The following is a 22,628-nucleotide window of genomic DNA, read 5'->3' as shown; positions in this document are numbered from 1 at the left end:
ATTGTATATTTGGCTATTTCTCCCTTTAGTTCTGTCACTTTTTGCTTTAGGCTTTCATTAGGAACATACACGAACAATTGTTGTGACCTGCTTATGTATTGAACCTGTTATAATTATTAAATGTCTCTCATTGTGGTTGTAATATTCCTTGTGTTGAATTTTACATTGCCAGATATTAATATAGCCCTACTGTTTTCGTATGCTTATGGTGTACATGTGTATCTTTTTCTATCCTTTTATTTTCAGTTATCTCTTTATATTTAAAGTGCATCTCATGTACAGAGAGACTGATGAAACTATGACTCCCAGGCTGCTGCTTAATTTTGTAAATAAAGTTTTATGGTAGCATAGCCGTGCCCATTTCTTTACATGTTACCTGTGTTGTTTTATGCTGCAAAGCCAGAAGAGTTGAAACAAATCCATGTGGCCTGCAAGACTAAGATATTTACTATCTGGACCTTTCAGAAAAAATCTTAACCCCTTGTATAGAGCATGTAGTTGAGTCTTGATTGTTTATTATAGTCTGACAATTTTTACTTTATAATTGGAGGATTTAGCCAAGTCACATTTTACTTAATTATTGATATATTTACATTTAAGACCACCAGCTCCCTATTTGTTTTCTAGTTGTCCTCTGTTTCTCTTTTCCTGCCTTCTTTTGAGACACTCCAATAAGTTTTAGTATTACATTTTAATTTATCTACTGGCCTTTTAACTATATGTCTTTGTATTCTTTTATTGTGGTTGCTCTAGGAATTTCAATAAGAACTCAGTTTATAACTGTCAACTCATGTAATAATCTAAAACCCCAAAACATTATAACTTCATTTATCCTCCTCCATATAATTGTAGTGTGAGGTTTATAATATATGCAGTTGTAATGGCTATGACAACAAGAGCAAAAAAGATGGAAGAGGTTAAATGAAAATACAATTTTTCAAGGGTCTTATATACAATGCTATATATATAGCATTAAATAGTCGGTTGTCTTTGTAAAAAAATTTTAATAGTATTTTATATCTTAGCACATATACAATCTGTATTCATTCTTTCTTATATATCTGAGTTTCCATCTAGTATCATTTTCCTTCAACCAAAGAACTTTCTTTAATACTTCTTTTAGCACAGGTCTGCTAGTGATAATTTTTCCCAGTTTTCTTTTATTCAATTTAACATGTCTTTATTTTGCTTTTGATTAAAATATACTTTTACTAGATATAAAGTTCTAGTTTGAGAGTTTTTTTCCAGCATTTTAAAGATGTTGAATTAACTTTGTTATGCATTGTTTTCTTGATGAGACATCAGCTGCTTTTCATGTCATTGTTCCCCTGAACAAATTTTCTACGGCTACTTTCAAATCATTGTCTTTATATTTGCTTTCAATTACTTTGAGTATGATGTACTCAGATGTGTTTTTCTTTTTATCATTCCTCCTTGGGAGCTGCTGACCATTTTGGATGCAAGTTAATGGACATCAACAAATCTAGGAATATTTTTCATTGTTTCTTCAAATATATTTTATGCCCCAATTCTCTTTTGCTTCTCCTACTGGGACTCCAATTACACATTTGTTAGATTGCTCACTATTGTCCCACAGGTCACTGAGGATCTGCTTCTTTTATTTCTATTATTTTTCTCTCAATTTTTTAGAATATATAATTTATATTTTTTTGTCCTTATGTTCACCGAGGCTTTATTCTGCACCTCCAATCTGGTGATAAGATAATTTAGTGAATGTTAATTTCCAATATTGTAGTTTTAAGTTGTAGAATTACTTTTGTTTACATTTTTAGTACTGAGATTTCTATCTGTTCTCTCATTGTTACCATACTTTTCTTTAAGTCATTGAACATGTTATGTAATACTGATTTAAAGTTCTTAACTGTTATTTCCAAAGTCTCTATTATCCAAGGACATTCTCTGCACTTTGTGTTACATTATTTTACTCTTCATTTTTATGTGTGGTAACTTCTTATTCATAATTACTCTTTGTTTGGTGATATGTTGTAGAGATCCTAGGTTCTACTGTATAGGCTAAAGGATATGGATTGTTTTTACTGGCAGAGAATTAGATTACTGGCTGATTTCCTTGATCATGTCATGGTTACTTTTACATTTTATATTTCACATCTGTCTTAGGGTGAATGCTGAATCTTGACACATAGTCTTTACTAAGTTTTTCTGGGATTCCAATAGAAAGATTGACATGATTGCCAATAACTCCTGGCTTGGTGAGGTTCAACTACAAACTCTGTCTCCTCTGTGTGGGTAACAGCTAAAATCTATTTCAGGTTTTTAAGCTTTCCAGGTGTTGCTTTCTTCTGGGCTACATGAAATTTCTTCCACACGTGCAGTTTAGAGATCATTTGTGCAGTTTACACACAAATCTGGGCTCCTCACCACTCTTTGGCTCTCTCCTTTTTTGAGATTTTATTACCCTTGATTTCAAGGTTTAGTTCTAGTTAGCCTATGGCTCTGCAAATGGGAGATGCCCTCAGATGAAGACTTATGCAAAAGTAGAGCTCACCCAGTATAGGGGTCAACTTTCATTCAGTTTCTAATTTCTTTTTGTTACTCTCAAGTACAGCCATATAGCTTATTCTGTATTTTCCTGAGAGTTTATAATGTTATAAATGTAAGGATTAACACTATACAAGTGGGTTTTTTAATCATTACTATTACAAGAGCTTCTTACAGTCCATGCTTTATTTTATTTTATTTATTTATTTATTTATTTTTAATTTTTGAATTTTATTTTATTTATTTTTATACAGCAGGTTCTTATTAGTCATAAATTTCATACACATCAGTGTATACATGTCAATCCCAATCACCCAATTCATCACGCCCCCACCCCCACCCCCACGCCACTTTCCCCCCTTGGTATCCATACATTTGTTCTCTACATCTGTGTCTCAATTTCTGCCCTGCACACCGGTTCATCTGTACCATTTTTCTAGGTTCCACATATATGCATTAATATACGGTATTTGTTTTTCTCTTTCTGACTTACTTCAGTCTGTATGACAGTCTCTAGATCCATCCACGTCTCCACAAATGACCCAATTTCGTTCCTTTTTATGGCTGAGTAATATTCCATTGTATGTATCACATTTTCTTTATCCATTCATCTGTAGATGGGCATTTAGGTTGCTTCTATGACCTGGCTATGGTAAATACTGCTGCAGTGAACATTGGGGTGCATGTGTCTTTTTGAATTATGGTTTTCTCTGGGTATATGCAGAGTAGTGGCATTGCTGGGTCATATGGTAATTCTATTTCTAGTTTTTTAAGGAACTTCCATACTGTTCTCCATAGTGACTCTATCAATTTACATTCCCACCAACAGTGCAAGAGGGTTCCCTTTTCTCCACACCCTCTCCAGCATTTGTTGTTTGTAGATTTTCTGATGATGCCCATTCTAACTGGTGTGAGGTGATACCTCATTGTAGTTTTGATTTGCAATTCTCTAATAATTAGTGATGTTGAGCAGCTTTTCATGTGCTTCTTGGCCATCTGTATGTCTTCTTTGGAGAAATATCTATTTAGGTCTTCTGCCCAGTTTTGGATTGGGTTGTTTGTTTTTTTAATATTGAGCTGCATGACCTGCTTATATATTTTGGAGATTAATCCTTTGTCCGTTGATTTGTTTGCAAATATTTTCTCCCATTCTGAGGGTTGCCTTTTCGTCTTGTTTATGTTTCCTTTGCTGTGCAAAAGCTTTGAAGTTTCATTAGGTCCCATTTGTTTATTTTTGTTTTTATTTCCATTACTCTAGGAGGTGGATCGAAAAAGATCTTGCTGTGATTTATGTCATAGAGTGTTCTTCCTATGTTTTCCTCTAAGAATTTTATAGTGTCCAGTCTTACATTTAGGTCTCTAATCCATTTTGAGTTTATTTTTCTGTATGGTGTTAGGGAGTGTTCTAATTTCATTCTTTTACATGTAGCTGTCCAGTTTTCCCAGAACCACTTATTGAAGAGACTGTTTTTTCTCCATTGTATATCCTTGCCTCCTTTGTCATAGATTAGTTGACCATAGGTGTGTGTGTTTATCTCTGGGCTTTCTATCTTGTTCCATTGATCTCTGTTTCTGTTTTTGTGCCAGTACCATATTGTCTTCATTACTGTAGCTTTGTAGTATAGTCTGAAGTCAGGGAGTCTGATTCCTCCAGCTCCGCTTTTTTCCCTCAAGACTGCTTTGGCTCCTCGGGCTCTTTTGTGTCTCCATACAAATTTTAAGATTATTTGTTCTAGTTCCATTAAAAAATGCCATTTGTAATTTGATAAGGATTGCATTGAATCTGTAGATTGCTTTGGGTAGTATAGTCATTTTCACAGTATTGATTCTTCCAATCCAAGAACATGGTATATCTCTCCATCTGTTGGTGTCATCTTTAATTTCTTTCATCAGTGTCTTATAGTTTTCTGCATACAGGTCTTTGTCTCCCTAGGTAGGTTTATTCCTAGGTATTTTACTCTTTTTGTTGCAGTGGTAAATGGGAGTGTTTCCTTAATTTCTCTTTCAGATTCTTCATCATTGGTGTATAGGAATGCAAGAGATTTCTGTGCATTAATTTTGTATCCTGCAGCTTTACCAGATTCATTGATTAGCTCTAGTAGTTTTCTGATGGCATGTTTAGGATTCTCTATGTATAATATCATGTCATCTGCAAACAGTGACAGTTTTACTTCTTCTTTTCCAATTTCTCTTCCTTTTATTTTTTTTCTTCTCTGATTGCCGTGGCTAGGACTACCAAAGCTATGTTGAATAATAGTGGTGAGAGTGGACATCCTTGTCTTGTTCCTGGTCTTAGAGGAAATGCTTTCAATTTTTCACCATTGAGAATGATGTTTGCTGTGGGTTTGTCATATACGGCCTTTATTATGTTAAGGTAGGTTCCCTGTATGCCCACTTTCTGAAGAGTTTTTATCATAAATGGGTGTTGAATTTTGTCAAAAGCTTTTCCTGCATCTATTGAGGTGATCATACGGTTTTTACTCTTCAATTTGTGAATATGGTGTATCACATTGATTGATTTGCGTATATTGAAGAATCCTTGCATCCGTAGGATACATCCCACTTGATCATGGTGTATGATCCTTTTAATGTGTTGTTGGATTCTGTTTGCTAGTATTTTGTTGAGGATTTTTCCATCTATATTCATCAGTGATATTGGTCTGTAATTTTCTTTTTTTGTAGTACCTTTGTCTGGTTTTGGTATAAGGGTGATGGTGGCCTCATAAAATGAGTTTGGGAGTTTTCCTTCCTCTGCAAATTTTTGGAAGAGTTTGAGAAGGATGGGTGTTAGCTCTTCTCTAAATGTTTGATAGAATTCACCTGTGAAGCCATCTGGTCCTGGACTTCTGTTTGTTGGAAGATTTTTAATCACAGTGTCAATTTCATTACTTCTGATTGTTCTGTTCATATTTTCTATTTCTTCCTGGTTCAGTCTTGGAAGGTTACACCTTTCTAAGAATTTGTCCATTTCTTCCAGGTTGTCCATTTTATTGGCATAGAGTTCCTTGTAGTAGTCTCTTAGGATGCTTTGTATTTCTGCGGTGTCTGTTGTAACTTCTCCTTTTTCATTTCTAATTTTATTGATTTGAGTCCTCTCCCTTGCTTTCTTGATGCATCTGGCTAATGGTTAATCAATTTTGTTTATCTTCTCAAAGAAGCAGCTTTTAGTTTTATTGATCTTTCCTATTGCTTTCTTTGTTTCTATTTCATTTCTTTCAGCTCTGATCTTTATGATTTCTTTCCTTCTGCTAACTTTGGGTTTTGTTTGTTCTTCTTTCTCTAGTTCCTTTACATGTAAAGTTAGATATTTTATTTGAGATTTTTCTTGTTTCTTGAGGTACACTTGTATAGCTATAAACTTCCCTCTTAGAACTGCTTTTGCTGCATCCCATAGGTTTTGGATTGTCATGTTTTCATTGTCATTTGTCTCTAGGTATTTTTTGATTTTCTCTTTGATTTCTTCAGTGATCTCTTGGTTATTTAGTAACGTATTGTTTAGTCTCCATGTGTTTGTGTTTTTTACGTTTTTTTCTCTGTAATTCATTTCTAATCTCATAGCATTGTGGTCAGAAAATATGCCTGATATGATTTTAATTTTCTTTAATTTACTGAGGCTTGATTTGTGACCCAAGATGTGATCTATCCTGGAGAATGTTCCATGCACACTTGAGAAGGAAGTGTAATCTGCTGTTTTTGGATGGAATGTCCTATAAATATCAATTAAATCTATCTGGTCTCTTGTGTCATTTAAACCTTCTGTTTTCTTATTTATTTTCATTTTGGATGATCTGTTCATTGGTGTAAGTGAGGTGTTAAAGTCCCCCACTATTATTGTGTTACTGTTGATTTCCTCTTTTATAGCTCTTAGCAGTTGCCTTATGTATTAAGGTGCTCCTGTGTTGGGTGCATATATATTTATACTTGTTATATCTTTTTTTTTTTTTTTTCAATTTATTTTTGGCTGTGTTGGGTCTTTGTTTCTGTGCGAGGACTTTCTCCAGTTGTGGCGAGCGGGGGCCACTCTTCATCGCGGTGCGCGGGCCTTTCACTGTCACAGCCTCTCTTGTTGCGGAGCACAGGCTCCAGATGCGCAGGCTCAGCAGTTGTGGCTCACGGGCCTAGCCGCTCCGCGGCATGTGGGATCCTCCCCGATGAGGGCTCGAACCCGTGTCCCCTGCATTGGCAGGCAGATTCTCAACCACTGCGCCACCAGGGAAGCCCTGTTATATCTTTTTGTTGGATTGATCCCGTGATCATTATGTAGTGTCCTTCCTTGTCTCTTATAACATTCTTTTTTTAAAGTCTATTTTATCTGATATGAGTATTGCTACTCCAGCTTTCTTTTGATTTCCATTTGCATGGAATATCTTTTTCCATCCCCTCACTTTCAGTCTGTATGTGTCCCTAAGTCTGAAGTGGGTCTCTTGTAGACAGCATATATATGGGTCTTGTTTTTGTATCCATGCAGCAAGCCTGTGTCTTTTGGTTGGAGCATTTAATCCATTCACGTTTAAGGTAATTATCGATATGTACGTTCCTATGACCATTTTCTTAATTGTTTTGGGTTTGTTTTTGTAGGTCCTTTTCCTGTCTTGTGTTTCCCACTTAGAGAAGTTCCTTTAGCATTTGTTGTAGAGCTGCTTTGGTGGTACTGAATTCTCTTAGCTTTTGCTTGTCCATATAGCTTTTGATTTCTCCATCGAATCTGAATGAGATCCTTGCTGGGTAGAGTAATCTTGGTTGTAGGTTCTTCCCTTTCATCACTTTAAGTATATCACGCCACTCCCTTCTGGCCTGTAGAGTTTCTGCTGAGAAATCAGCTGTTAACCTTATGGGAGTTCCGTTGTATATTATTTGTCGTTTGTCCCTTGCTGCTTTCAATAATTTTTCTTTGTCTTTAATTTTTGCCAATTTGATTACTGTGTGTCTCGGCGTGTTTCTCCTTGGGTTTATCCTTTATGGGACTCTCTGAGCTTCCTGGACTTGGGTGGCTATTTCCTTTCCCATGATAGGGAAGTTTTTTACTATAATCTATTCAGATATTTTATCTGGTCCTTTCTCTCTCTCTTCTCCTTCTGGGACCCCTATAATGTGAAGGTTGTTGCATTTAATGTTGTGTCAGAGTTCTCTTAGGCTGTCTTTTTTTCTTTTCATTCTGTTTTCTTTATTCTGTTCCACAGCAGTGAATTCCACCATTCTGTCTTCCACGTCACTTACCCGTTCTTCTGCCTCAGTTATTCTCCTATTGATTCCTTCTAGTGTAGTTTTCATTTCAGTTATTGTATTGTTCATCTCTGTTTGTTTGTTCTTTCATTCTTCTCGGCCTTTGTTAAGCATTTCTTGCATCTTCTCGATCTTTGCCTCCATTCTTTTTCCAAGGTCCTGTATCATCTTCACTATCATTATTCTGAATTCTTTTTCTGGAAGGTTGCCTATCTCCACTTCATTTAGTTGTTTTTCTGGGGTTTTATCTTGTTCTTTCGTCTGGTACATAGCCCTCTGCCTTTTCATCTTGTCTATCTTTCTGTGAATGTTGTTTTTGTTCCACAGGCTGCAGGATTGTAGTTCTTGCTTCTGCTGTTTTCCCTCTGGTGGATGAGGCTATCTAAGAGGCTTGTGCACGTTTCCTGATGGGAGGGATTGGTCCATGCTTTATTTTTAAGTTGTGAAAATATTATGTCCTCAAACTTATTATAACTTCCTTCTTCCCATACTGGTCAAAGTAGGTTGAAAAAAAAAACACAATTGCAAAATTGATTTATTACATTGCTAAATTTATTTTATTTTATTTTATTTTATTTTATTTTATTTTTATACTTATACAACATTGACTCTTTTATCTGTCACTCTCTCTACTGGCTCCCTGAAAGTTGGAATTTTTACTTTGGAGGAAAGAATAGTATTTAATGAAGTGAGTTTGAAAGAATAAAAGAGAAAGAGAGGGAGTGAAAAGAAAAGTAGAGAGAAAAGGAATGAACGAAAAGTCAGGGAGGTGAGAGGAGGCAAGGAGAATAAAAGAAAAAGGTTTTGAGAATCATGTAGTTTTTCTTGATTGCCACAATATCTTACTGATTTTTAGAAATTATGGTTATTAGTATATATTAGAATATATAGTAAGGTGCTTTTAGAATAATCAAGGTACATATTTATGCATATAATTTTGTGCAGTTTTACCTGAAAACATTGGAGTAAGACGTCACTCAAGTTCTATCATTTCAATGTAGTGTTTTCTCTATTTTACCTATCTGTAAAAAAGCAGCTGGGTCTGTATTGACTTCATATTGCTGAACACTAATATCATAAGGAACAGTAAAAAGGAATAGATATAAACTGTAATAAAGTCAGTTAGTTCAATGCAGTAAAAGAAATATCTTTTGGATGCCTACCATATTCAGACAGTAAGATATAATAAAACATGGTCCTTATTATCACGGAGCTTACACTCAACTCAAGGAGACTAAACAGATTGGCCACATTTGAAGTGTCATGGGACAGATGGCTGGAGATCTGGTTAGAGACTCACTGAAGGGAAGAGCTGGATCTCTCTGTGTTTAAGGTCTGAAGAAAGCAAAACATGCCAGAGTCTCAATCAGAAACTTGAGAGGGCCATGACTTAGGAGTAGGGACAAACCAGATGTACACTGAGTCTTACTAAAACTGCAACTGAGCTTCAGACCCTATCTGCTCACCTATCTGCAGTAAAGGGGGGACCTTATGTGATGGAAAATAACATCATATGTAGTCTCTTCTGTTATTTTATATATGGTGTCATGCAAAATAAAAAGGACTAGATATGCAAAGAGTCAAGAAAATATAATCAATAATCAAGAGGAAAAATAGACAAGCAGATCTATGCATTGTTTGGGTATTGTAGTTAACAGGCAAGGATATTAAAATAACTATAAATAAGATATTGAAAGTGGAAGAAAAGATGGCCAAAGGAGATGAATGGAATAGAAAATAGAAATGTACTTTAAAATATTTAAAAATCAAATTGACATTTTAGACCTGAAAAAGATAATATTAAAAAGTAGGTCTTTGGGGACTTCCCTGGTGGCACAGTGGTTAGGAATCTGCCTGCCAATGCAGGGGAGCCAGGTTTGAGCCCTGGTCTGGGAGAATCCCACATGCCACGGAGCAACTGGGCCCATGCGCCGCAGGTGCTGAGCCTGCATTCTAGAGCCCACGAGCCACAACTACTGAGCCTGCGTTCCACAGCTGCTGAGGCCCACATGCCTAGAGCCCATGCACTGCAGCGAAGAGTGGCCCCTGCTCGCCACAGCTAGAGGAAGCCCGCACACAGCAAATAAGACCCAATGCAGCCATAAATAAATATATAAATAAAAGACTTGACCTTTTAAAAAAAAATCTTAAAAACAAAAAATAGGTCTTTGGTGGATAAATTTAAAAGCAGACTGGCCACAGCAGAACACAAGAGAAGTAAACTGGAATACAGATCAATAGAGAACATCCAAGTTGAAGCACACAGAGGAAAAAGAATAGATAAGACACACAAGAGCATGAGAGACATGTGGGACACACAAAGAAGATCTAATTTATGTATAAGTGAAATCCCAGAAAGAATAAACAGCAAGAATGTCCATCACCAGTAAAATAGATAAATAAGCCCAATAACAAGCTATACAGCAATGAAAATAAACAACCTACAACTACATGCAACATTATATATGAATGTCACAAACATAAAGTTGAGTTTAAATAAAAGGCAGACAGAAATGAATACATGTGGTATGATTCCATTTATAACAAATTATAAAACCAGGTAAAACCATTCTGTGAGATAACAGGATTATAGTAACCTTTGGGGAGGTAGAAGTGACTGGAAGGGAGTATAATGGGGGATTTCTTCATCTGCAACTATTTTGTTTCTTGAACTAGGTACTAGTTACATTCATGCACCCAGTTTTTGAAAATTCATTGAACTGTACTCTTATGATAGGTACATTACCTTGTATGGATATTATTGAGGTTACTAAGATTTTATTCGTTACTAGTTAAGTAACTTATTAGCAAAAGAGACTAGACCTCAAATGATCTGTGATATATATATAATGTGGTATATATAATGTAGATGGCATATATACCTTTATTTTATACATGTAAATTCATATATATATATATATATATAAATATACTGTCACATATTATAGGACTCAATCATGTTGGCAGGGTTTGAGGTTGCTCTCCTGCTTATGAATCAATTTAGAAGGCTGTAGTTTAAGCTAAATTAAGAATTTTAAAATCACAAATTAAATTAAATTTAGGCTAAATATAATAAATGTCTCAGTATGAATGAGCCATATGTCTTTATCTCACTTGGACATAAATCATACACAGTTACACACTATTAACACTATGACACTGTTAACACTATCACACTATTAAGTTGTGATTCTTAGCAAATGAGTTAAGGAGTTCTATTTAAAGCAAAGAAATACTTTTAGGGAAAAATGGAGTTTTCTACGCTAGCTTCCTTAACCAAGAGACACATCTGGTACTATATAATTTTTATATAAAAGTAGAAGTATTACTAGGAATTATATAGCAATAATAATTTGAAGTACCATATCACTGTGATTTCCCTGATGTGCTTATAACAAGGAGAGAGTTAGGGAATAAAGGAGGAATGGAAGGAAGGAAGAGAGAGGGGAGGGAGGGAGGAAGGAGGGAAGGAAATAGTACACTCTTGGAAATACAGTTATGATTTCTCTCAAGTGGTCACAAAACCAAGGAATTTAGCTGTGTGTTTAAGAAAACCTGATTTCAGCTCTTAAAAGAGAGAATCTAGTAGTCGTGTGTAACCCTGGAAGCCACTGGGGCAGTGGTTCTCAAACTTTACATGCAGCAGGACCACTAGGAGGTCTTGTTTATCATAAATTGCAGGCCCTATCCCCAGAGTTTCTTTTACATGCTTCGATGGTGGGGCCTCAGAATTTTCACTTCTGTCACGTTCCCAGGGGGTGCTGATACTGCTGGTCTGGGGCCACAATTTGAGAACCACCACATTAGAGCTGCCTTAGCTTCTGCTAAGATACAGGACATTGGTTCAACATGGATGCATAATAGGGAATGCAGAAACTGAAAGCCCCTAATGAAACTTCTTCAGAAAATTTTTGCAGGATGTATTTGCCCAGAATGAAAATTTTGACTATCAAATGATAATAATTACTTCCGGGAAAGTAGAAAGAAAATCAACCCAGCCAAAAACATGATGCAACTAAGTATGTGTAGTCTGTGTTCAAAATAACTGACTTCTTTTTCTCTTAGCATATATTTAATGCAACCCTACGACCAAGGTAATTTCAGTGGAATGTGTCCTGTTACCAATCAAGGCTCACAGATGTGGAATTGTTCGTCCTAGGGGCTTACCTGTATTAGATGTAAAACATTTGCTTTTCAAAGATACATTAATGTGAACCCTAAAATTAAAAATAAGAAAGGTTAAATATGTGTGTGTCAATGTGATAATGTTTAATTCTCTCATAGGACTGCATCAAAACATGTAAACAAGGATCTTGGTAATCTGGAAGAAAACAAAAAGTTAGAAGAAAACAATCACAAAACAGAAGCCTAAGAGAGAAACTGTTTCACTTGTTGTCCAGGTGGGTAGGCTGTTTGAGGTTTATAGAAATAATTCCCAGGAAAGTATGAAACATCCTAGAGATGAAAGGGAAAGCCTTGACATTAAGAGGCCTTATAATTACAGCTTTCAAACAGGAAGAGAGTTTTTCAAAAGGAAACTTTGGTTACTCAGAAAGGTATTTTCAGAAGTATGGAATCTCAACGGCCTCCCCATCCTCTGAATAAAAATCATTATCAGAGTAATTGAAATCAATTTTGAGATTTTAACATTCAATGAGCATTTTTTATTCTAATGCCAAAAATTTTGCTGAGTGCAAAAATCTTAATTTTATAAATTGATATTTTGATTAGATGAGAAGCAATTCTAATACTTTATTTTAAAAAGCAATTATGAGAATAATTTTAAAATATAAAAATTTTAATCCAAGGATTTAATATGCTTAAAAGTGTCAGCGTATTTATACAGCCATCTCTCAAATCATTGTAATGAAAAGACTAACAAATTTATGTGTGTGTACACACACACTTTTCCAAATAGTATATATATTATATATGTGTGTATGTATCTATATGTGCATATATATGTATATTATGTATATATCAATATAATATATATACATGCATATATATTGCATACATCAATATGTAATAGCTATATGAGTGTGATTTTTAAGATAATCTCCAAAAGAGGTATGTTTCCATGGTATTGCCACTTTCAATTTGAACTTTTTATTTTTATTTATGTTCTCTTGAGCCAGTCAAACAGAGAAGCCATTTGGACAAATTATTTTTTGTGTCCTTGAGAATAGTGTTACTATAGTTTACTCAAATATATAAAAATCCCCAACAGCCATAGTAAAACTTTGTTTCATTATAAATAAACCACAAGTTATGATTCGAGTGGGTCACCTAAATTAATCCCATAGAGAAGATAGGGAGCAAGGGAAAGAATTGCAATTAGAAGAATGCACACAGGAAAGAAAAATAAGAATGATTGAAATAAGACATTTTTATAATCTGGAAACCAGAATCTCAAAATGATTGGGTGAAAGGAGTAAGATCTGAATTCCTTCCCTTATCCTGCCTTCCACTGGAGACCAAGTACGCAGCATTCCCACCTGATTCTTATTTCTGCTTCTCTAGGATTCGTTCCTCAATCCTCTGTAAATGTAGAGTTTACCTTCTTTTTTCTTCAAAATCAGATAGAGTAAATTCTCAAAGGAAAATTGAGCTTGAGGACAAAGCCCACAAAATGGAGTGTGATTTGAAGGGATAAGTGAGTTTGTTAACCTGAAGAGAAACAGAATGAAATATTTTCCTGAAAAACCTTATAATTTTCATAAGAACTAAGCAATTTTCACAAAAATACTTTCAACAATTCAAAAAGATTATTAGTTGAAGAGCTGCAGCAATACCTGGGATTACAGTTAGGTTCAGGGACAGTGGAGCTTTATAAAAAGCTCTTATGAAGTATCACTTTCAGTACAAAGCATATGTTGATTGTGAAAAGTGATTGCTATGGTAACTTATCTGAATTGTGGTTTTTTTCATCATTTCAGAGAAAAGAAAACTATATAGACCAATTGAGGCATGAACGTGGATTGTATTTAAGACATATACAAAGACATTGACGGCAATTCATGGTTCAAGTGTTAAGCAGTTCATTCTACCAAGCTGTCACAGGATTTTAGAGAATTATCTCACATAAAACAATGAAATGAAATTACAAACAATAACAACAAGTTTTGGCAGCCATGATAATAGGTCATATGTTGTGTTGGTTTGATTTTCTTTTCTGTAAATGTCTGCACTGAGAATTTCTTTTTGGTTTGCCTTTTATGTAAATTTTTTACGTAGCTATTTTTATACACTGTAAGCTTTGTTCTGGGAGTTGCTGTTAATCTGATGTATAATGTGATGCTTTTATTTCAATTGTTTATATGGATAATCTGAGCAGGTACATTTCTGATTCTGATTGCTATCAGTAATGCCCCCAGACTTTATCACAAGCACCTAAATCCCAAAGGTGGCAGCTTGTGAAGATTGGGGACACACATTGCCCTAATCAAAAACTGATTTTTATCACTAGGGAGGAGGAGGCAAAGAGTGAGGTTGATTAGCACCAGATGAACTACTTCTGTGTATGTGCCACCAGCTGACTCTCAAGGAAATCACACGCACATGTGCACACACACATAATAATGGTGCTCCCAAACTGACAATTTTGCCTATTCTGAAAAAAACATCACATAGAATTTGGGTAGCATTTACCTTTAGAGACACCTGCTAGTAAATTATTTTCTGTCAAAATAAGAAAACAAATCAATGAATGAGAGACAGTTTGGAAAAATCATGGATAACATTCCCATTTTCATAGGTCACTATGTAAATCACTGTAATTGAAAATTGGAGTTAAATCCTTTGGGTTATCCACTGCCTTAAAATTATATCTATTTCCTTTAAAAAAAAAGATATCAGTCAGAATTGGAGATTTTTAACAGTGATCATTATCAAAGCTGTGTTATTTTCCACAGAATATAGTATATTTTTTTCGTGTGTTTTTGTTAACTACGCTACAGATATTGAATGCACCTTGAGATCATTTAGTGTTTTTAACTGGTACATAATTTATCAAGCAGTACATCAAAAAGTGTAATAATAAAATGTCTATATACCTTTAGTTACATTCAAATTTGTAACTTTATAAACATGTTTTATGCTGGAGGAAATTTATAGGGTGGTAGTGTAAATGGAAACTTTTTGAAGTCGGCTGGATATGGGCCAATAGCTACTTGGGACTAGACTTTTAAACTTTGCTCTTTCAAGCAGAAGCCTGGTTTCTGGGAGAACACGGCATGGCCATTTTTGTCATGGATTTACATAACTTTATTGAAGAAAAATGAACATCAGATTTCCAGGTATAGAACTGTGTTCTTTGGGAGGAAAGGAAAACTGGTGTTTGTTTTTTAGATTGATGGAATAAAAAATTAGGAAGGCAATGAAAAATAAATTGAAGATTAAAGTCAGATGAAGATTAGGAATAAATACTTTGCCACTTCTGCATTATTTAGAAACACACATTGTACATTTGTAAACCGTTTGCTGTCTGAGCAATAGTGACTCAGTTTAATAAAAGCTTCCTATAGTGTATTGGTATGAATTAAATACATAAAATATCCTATTAGACTTGATGCTGTATAAAATATTATGGGAAAAAAGAAAATATGTTATTTTGCCTCTAAACTTTGATTTATTGAAGTTTTATTTGGCAGGAAAAAATTGAATCTTGGTCAATATTTAAACCAAAGTGAAAGGGGAAAAACCAAAGTTATTTGTTTTGCATGGCTACGCCATTCTGTTATCTCTGTAAATACTGTGATTTTTTTTCTTTTATTTTTAGAATTTTGTTAAAAAAATTCTAAAATTTTTAAACACCTGCTTTCCACAATAAACCATGAACACTAAAATGAACTTATTTCCATATAAATATTTTTTCTTTTTATCTTTTGGTGTGAGAGATCAAAGGTTCAAAGTTTAACTCCTAAGAGACATTTGCATAAAGAAGCAATGTGACAGTAGAAAGAGAGGTTTTTACTGCAATTATTTCTTGGCTTCTATGGTTAACTAAGTCCAAAAACAGCTGTCAGAACCTAGAGAGCAGAACATGGGAAACTGAGCTATGGACTGAAAGCAGAAAGTTTGCCTGGGGAAAAAAGGGACAACATTGTTACCAGTGAATCAATGCCTGGATAAAAAGGAAAGCTTATGTGTGCAACAGCAGCCATAAGCACAGCAAGGCTGGGAAGGAAGATAATGCGCAATCCTCAACCTTTGAGGTTTCGTCTTTCCAAACTTAACTCTTTGGCAACAGGAGACAGGTTTTGCCAGTTCAAGGTTCACTCCCTATCTGTGACTGCAGGACTTGTATGTGGAAATGGATTAACATACCCGTCTATGCCTAAAAGATAATAAAACTGAAATATGTCTTCACATATCTCTCACAGCTGTCTGCCTCTTGTCTAAACTAGGATGTTCATGCGTAGAAAGTAGTTGTCTTTATTAAAGAGTGGAAAACTCATTGTGACTCCCCATCTCCCTGGAGAAGTAATTCAGCAAAATAAAATCGTCCATGCCCTCCTATGATGTCAGGTAAGCCACTTCAGCTAGTCCCCGATTTCACAAGGGGTGATTTCTATAATGCGCGTATCTCCCTTTTCAGCCAGAGAGTCACACTTATTGTGGGCCTCCCACGTGGCTGTCCTGGGAACTGACTTAAGAGGACCCTTGCCTGTTCAGCGTACCATCTGGAATTACCTAGGCATGAACCTAGAAATGCTTCCCCCTCCAAGTAAGGTAAAGCCAGCTATGTGCGTCAGAGAAAGTAATTAATATTTATTGAGCTCATACTGTGTGCTTGGGCCATCTATACGTTATCTTTTTTAATCCTGAACGGTTATAAATAGTATTAAATAACCCCCGTTTCACAGCAGAAAATGAAGGTTTAGAGAGATTCCATAACTCCCAAGTACGTTTAGCTTCTAAGTAGATAAGTCAGGTATCAAACCGATCTGATTCTAAAGGCCATGCTCACCCCAGTCTACTATAGTTCCCACACTTCTTTAATAAAGAAATCTTCCTTTTTAGAATATGTAAAATTGAAAAACATTAATTGATACGTGAACTGGTTATACCATCTATAAAGGATTATTCCAAGATATTCAAATCACTTAATAGGCAAATATTATAATATTTTAACTGTATTTGGAGTATTAGACATTATATATATGATTATATATGGGTGTATTTAAAACACTTCTGTATTTTAAAATGTGATGTGACATATATATATCAATCACATCACACTTAAATACCACCCCCACATGTATATATATATATATAAATCACACACACACTATATATATATATATATATATATATATATATATATATATATATATACACCACATTACATTTTAAACACACATTCTGCTCTCAGATACTAGTTACCTATCATGAGACCTGGACTATATTGGTGTTTTATTTACACTGCTTCATTTGAATCCACCCACCATTCTGCTACAGGAGGTGCTGTCCCTATCTTACACATGAAGACAATGTAAATAAGTTTGTCTACAATCACAGAAACCAGGAGTGGCTGACCTAGGACCCATGCTCAAGATGACCAAGTCTAAGTTCTATTCACTGCATTGTTTATCATCCCTGTTGTATTGAGTATACATCTAATCTATGCTTGGGGAGAGTGCCAAAAGATAGATTTGCATTGAATAACCTACTTGTTCCCTCTAGTAACTAATGCCATTCATATTCAGAGTAATATGATAAGAAATATGTGAAAACTGCTTTGAAAACAATAAATTATTGTATAAATGTTAGTTTTTTATTACACGTCTAAGGAATTAAATGGAACTAACTCTACTATTCTAAAAAATGCAGTAGATTTGGCTTTACAAGTATCATACTTTAACAATAAACATTACTTCAGTCAAACGTAGAATGTATATTTCTTATCTAAGCTTCTGAATAAAAAATATTTTAAAAACACTAGAAACTTGAAGTCAGAATACTGGAGTTCATTTTTTCCCCCTCTTTACCTGTTCCAATCCAATTTCTTTTTCTTCCGCAAATGTCCATCTCTCATTTTTTCTTATAAATGCTCCTTCAATGCACAAATATTCATTGGAAAATGAACACACAAGCATAAGACTGCAAAGGCAGATGGCATTCTCAAGTTATCTGTCTTGTCTCTTTTTATTAGCTAGCTCAGGAAAAGGTTTTACCTTGTGATGGCCAAGCAGCTGAGTGAATTCAATTACATTTATAGGTGTTTACACGTGCGCATGCATACACATGCGCGCACACACACACACACACACACACACACACACACACACACATTATGGGCTACTTTACCCCATAATCCTGTAAAGGAGGATATAGGATTTGCTTATCAGAAATGGAATTGTTTGAAGAACTACAAAATATTTGTCAAATAGGAAGCAGCTATGGGGTAAAAATATTCATGGTACTTTGATGGGAGGCATTCATAATTGTAACAAAAGGTATAATAGCACATGTTAGACTCAATAGTTGCAATGAAATTTGTATGAGTAAACCTAATTGCATAAACTCTATACTACCAAGAAATAAATGAGGTCCTCAACATCTAGAGGCTCAATATAAATTATTAGATTCTTTAAGAAAACGTGTATTATCAGAGAGCACAGACTATGGTCCCCAGAAGGTATAGCATTTGACAAAACATGCCTTCAGAAGCTGACAGCAGCTCAATTTGGACTATTTGTGAGATAAATAATCAAAATGTCATCTCAACTTTTTCTATACATATTTTCTTTCTGATTATGTTTTCCCAGCTAGGCCAGCATAAATTGAGCTTCAGTTAGAAGTTTAAATTGATGGCTCGATTCACGTACCGAGATGTTCACTTACACAGAAATAATAGTTGAAATTTGGGCAACCCTGAATAATTCTTTGAATTCTGATCAGTGAAAAAACCACGTTATTAGTGAAATGAGATGTAGTTACTGCTTGAAAATTGATTCATGGGACTCTCCTTGGGATGGCTTATTAAGGAAATGGAATGGTTCTGTTAAGAAAAGTTTTATGTTTAAGCATGAGAGTCGTTCCTTACATGCTAAACTTACTACTAAAAACCCAATTTACCCAGAAATTCTGGGCTTCTACATTGTTGGCAGTAACAACTAAGTTCCTTTTTCTTATCTTGATTAGAATGTCCACCAAAAGCTTTAAGATAGTATTTGCATTGACAGACAAATAGACATTACCTATTGTTCAGTCTGATTCCAAAAGGAAAGATTATTTTTTCAAACATTTGCAGGTTCATTTACAGGAATAATCGTCTGTGACTTTTCTTAATTTAGAGAGCTTTGTTCTTCATATATAATAGTTGCATATTAAGCTATTTGAAAGATGATGGGTTTTTGTCACACTGGCAACACCACAAAAACAACAAATAGACCTTCCTCCATATTCCTAACGGATAATCTGTTTTCAGAGAAATGCAATTTAAAAGTTGTGTGTAGTGATTACTCTTTCATTCTTTAATTTTTCTTGAATGTAATAAAATAAAGTCATTAAAATATCAAATACATACTTTATAGTTATCACCACAGGACTCACTATATTTTTTGTTGTCCTGATGACAATAGCAATATATGGAATTAATGTTCAATTCAAAGGGTTGTACAGATTTTAAAATAGTAATGCTGTAGTTTTTATGGTGTTTCTGCAACATCAGTGAAGTGAAATTTGCATTGATCCCCTCAGCATCGTTGCCCCGTGACTCTTGCATTGCACCAAAGAGAAACTGGCAGTAGACAGTTCTTGTTGGGTCAGCTCCATTATTCCCCACTCTTACTAGTGGAAGTAGGATATAGGCTGGGGTGGAAATCAACTTCTCAATTTCTTCTTTAAAATGATTTTTCCGGACATTGGGTCCAATGGGGAAACCATGTGGTTGGGAGCAAAGTCAAATGGGCTTTACCAAAATAATTTATATTCCAATTTAGAAATGGAAGAGCAGAACAGAGCAGCAGACGTTTGGAAACTTGGATGAGCACAGAGAGCTGTTCAATTACGATTTGGTTTTCCAAATCAGCTCAAGTTTCCAGAGTTAAAGCACTTGTATTTATAATTGCAGTTAACTGATCTTTTGCTAAAAGATGACTTTGTGTGATGAAGCAGTTTGTACAGCCTTTGATCTTGTCCTTGGCTCGTATTTTCTTCTTAGAAGAAGCAACTACAGCTATACGATAGGATAAGTCCTTTCCTTCCATTCCCCTCTTTGTATGTTTCAGAAGACGTTTCCTAAAATTAAATGCTTTTGCAAAAAGCATCCTGTTTCTGTTTCTTTTATGGTCCATCTGTTGCATTAGTTATCCTGATTATTTACCCTTACCTGTCTTCATACCCTTTGCATGTGACTTTGTAGCTCTTCCCAGAAAAGGGTCAGAGCATATTTTCCCACCCCTTGACACTAGACTCAGCCCTATGGTTTGCTTTGGCCCATAAGATTGTGTAGAAGTGACCAGTGACCATTTTCTAGCTCTGAGTCTAGATCTCAAGTGGCCTACCATGTTTCTTCTTGCCCTCTTGTGATCACCATGAGAAGGATGAGCCAGGGCAAGCCTGTTAATGCCAGGAGGAGGTTGAGGACCCATGGAGCAGATCTGCACCAGGTAAGGTGCCTCAGACAAGCCCAGGCCAGGGCAGAGCTCCTACCCAGCCCACAGTCACACGAGCAAGCCCAGCCAAGATCACCTGAGCACAGCCCACATCAGCTGTGACCCACAGACACAAGTGTTACAGTAATAAATGAGGGTTGTTTTAAGCCACTGAGCTTTGAGATTGTTGTTATGTGACAGTAACGAACTGGTACACCTCTTCAGAGGCAACTCTGAGTTCCTGGGTGGCTTATTAGGTCAGGATAATATCAAGAAGATTCCTTCCTCAAAAAATCAGAAACATTTTATTAAAACCCCAATGATTAGATTTTTGTGCTTCTGAAATGCTTCCCTCTCCTCTGACCTTTCTGGGACCAACATTCACCCCTCCCCCAGGACCTCGAATCCCTCTGTATGGTATTAAATACTCTTTGGCATCAACACATAAGAATTATTTGTAGTAATGCCTGGTAGCTATTTAGAGGTCTTAAGTGTATAAATTTTAAGCGTGTATACAAGTTTCTGGGCAGACTGGGCACATTATGTGTTCTGTCTGTCTCTGGCCCACATTTGTCCCTTTTCATTGTTCCAAAGTTCAGCACTCAAGACAGGTTCATATAATTGCTCTCTCTATATGCTCACATAATTACATGCCAATACTTTTCCCCAAATTAGAAATTATATTCAGGCTAGATATTCCGCTGACACCACATTTCTCACCAAATGTCAGAGTCTCTTAAAAAATATTCTTAGCTCAAAAGGCCTAATTAGGTTTTCAGTAATTCATGTCATTGGTCATTTGGACAATCATACTAATCAGCAAGCACTCAGGTATCCAGGCAGTAAATCGGAATATAAATCTAAAAGATCACAGGCAACATCCTGAAAGATATCCGAAAAGTTTTCTCACTGCTTTCATTAACCTTTTCCTTGTGTTTTCACATTTCAGGCACAAGTTCTGCAGACATAAAACTGCTCAGCAGGAAGGTTCAATGTAAGGAGAGGAAAATATGGATAGGACTATATAAATAACAAATAATTGGGAGGGCGTTATTAAACAGACCTACATATACATATACCCTCACCAAATCCTTCACAGATCCAGCAGACCTGACTATCCACCACATCCTAGATGAAGTCATGGTGGCGATGGTGTGAAGGGAGAGATGGTTACTTTGCTTTTTGTGTTCCCCAAATGGCACAGGGCATTCTTGAGGGACAGATGTACTTATTGGCTTAATGGAAAAATTATAGTCTTTAAAATCAAGCAGACCCTGAATGGACTCCTAAATGAATGTGGATCTGTAACTTATTAGCAGTAAGGCCTGGAGCACAACACCAAACCCCTGAGCCTCAGTTACCTCCTTTGTAAAATGGCAGGAATACTAATTACATTGGAGCCTGTTGTCCTTTAAAGAATAAAATGCACATGTTAAGAAGAAAATGACTCCGTGTGGACTATTGAGTGCAAACTGGAGATTTCTGCAGGGCAGGGAAGCCCAGTTCAATGGAGTGTAGGTTACAAAGATGGAGGCAGTAAGCAAAGAAATAGATATGTTTTTAAAATATGAAAACAATGAGCAGCATCTTTTCCCACATTGGGAAAACAAAGTCTCTGAGAACTGCTGACTTGCTGGTGGTATCTGGTCCAATAGATTAGCTCTTGGGCAAATGCTGGCCTACCTGTTTGTAGTTATTCTTGGAAATGGTCTCCACACATACAGAATTGTCCTCATTCTAGCTTAAAGTCAGGTCTGTGCCGCTGTCAGCAGGCTCAATGGCAATGTCAAGGTTTGACATAGGCAAAAGGACCGCAGCACCTGCTGTATAGGAGATATTGGATGTATGTGCGCTCATCTCACTTTGTCCTTGTCTACTGCAGTTTACAGCAATATGGACTTAGGTGACCCAGTATAGCTAAGATTGATGGAGTGAAGTTTGGGGTGACATCAAGTCTTCCAATTCAATCAGGTTAGTTACTTGCTTCCTTTGTTTCTTAGTCTGTTGCAACTGTGACCCACTATGCTATGTTGGAGGGAAAAAAATTAAATAATCAGAAGAGACAGGTTTAAATATCCTCCAAGGCCAAAGACCTTGAAGCCTACCTCCCTAAGCCTTTTCCCGCCCCCTTTCCCATACTCCAAGTCCAGAGTCGAAGCTACAGATACAAAGCAAGGGTGTGGTGAGAATGGGGAAAAAAGCATTCACACTGCACTTCTGTGCTCAAGCTTTAGTCAGAGCAAAATGGAAAATGAAAGCCTTACTTCACAATGAAGATTGCAT

General features: G+C 35.8%; 1 protein-coding gene across 3 annotated transcripts in view; it reads left to right on the top strand.

Annotated features, from left to right (window-relative positions):
* The window catches only part of ALCAM (activated leukocyte cell adhesion molecule), a 200,648-nt gene extending 184,535 nt beyond the window's left edge, over positions 1-16,113 (top strand). For all 3 annotated transcript variants that reach the window (XM_036850390.1, XM_036850389.1, XM_036850392.1), the window contains 2 exons: positions 12,028-12,143; positions 13,683-16,113. In XM_036850390.1, coding sequence (XP_036706285.1) covers positions 12,028-12,115 — 88 coding nt within the window. In that variant the 3' untranslated portion in view covers positions 12,116-12,143; positions 13,683-16,113. The remainder of the gene's footprint in view (positions 1-12,027; positions 12,144-13,682) is intronic.
* The last annotated feature ends 6,515 nt before the right edge of the window (positions 16,114-22,628 follow it).

The sequence above is a fragment of the Balaenoptera musculus genome, chromosome 4 (genome assembly GCF_009873245.2).
Source record: "Balaenoptera musculus isolate JJ_BM4_2016_0621 chromosome 4, mBalMus1.pri.v3, whole genome shotgun sequence".
Taxonomy (NCBI): domain Eukaryota; kingdom Metazoa; phylum Chordata; class Mammalia; order Artiodactyla; family Balaenopteridae; genus Balaenoptera; species Balaenoptera musculus.
Note: the sequence above shows the minus strand (reverse complement) of the source record. Positions and strands in the feature narration are given on the sequence as shown.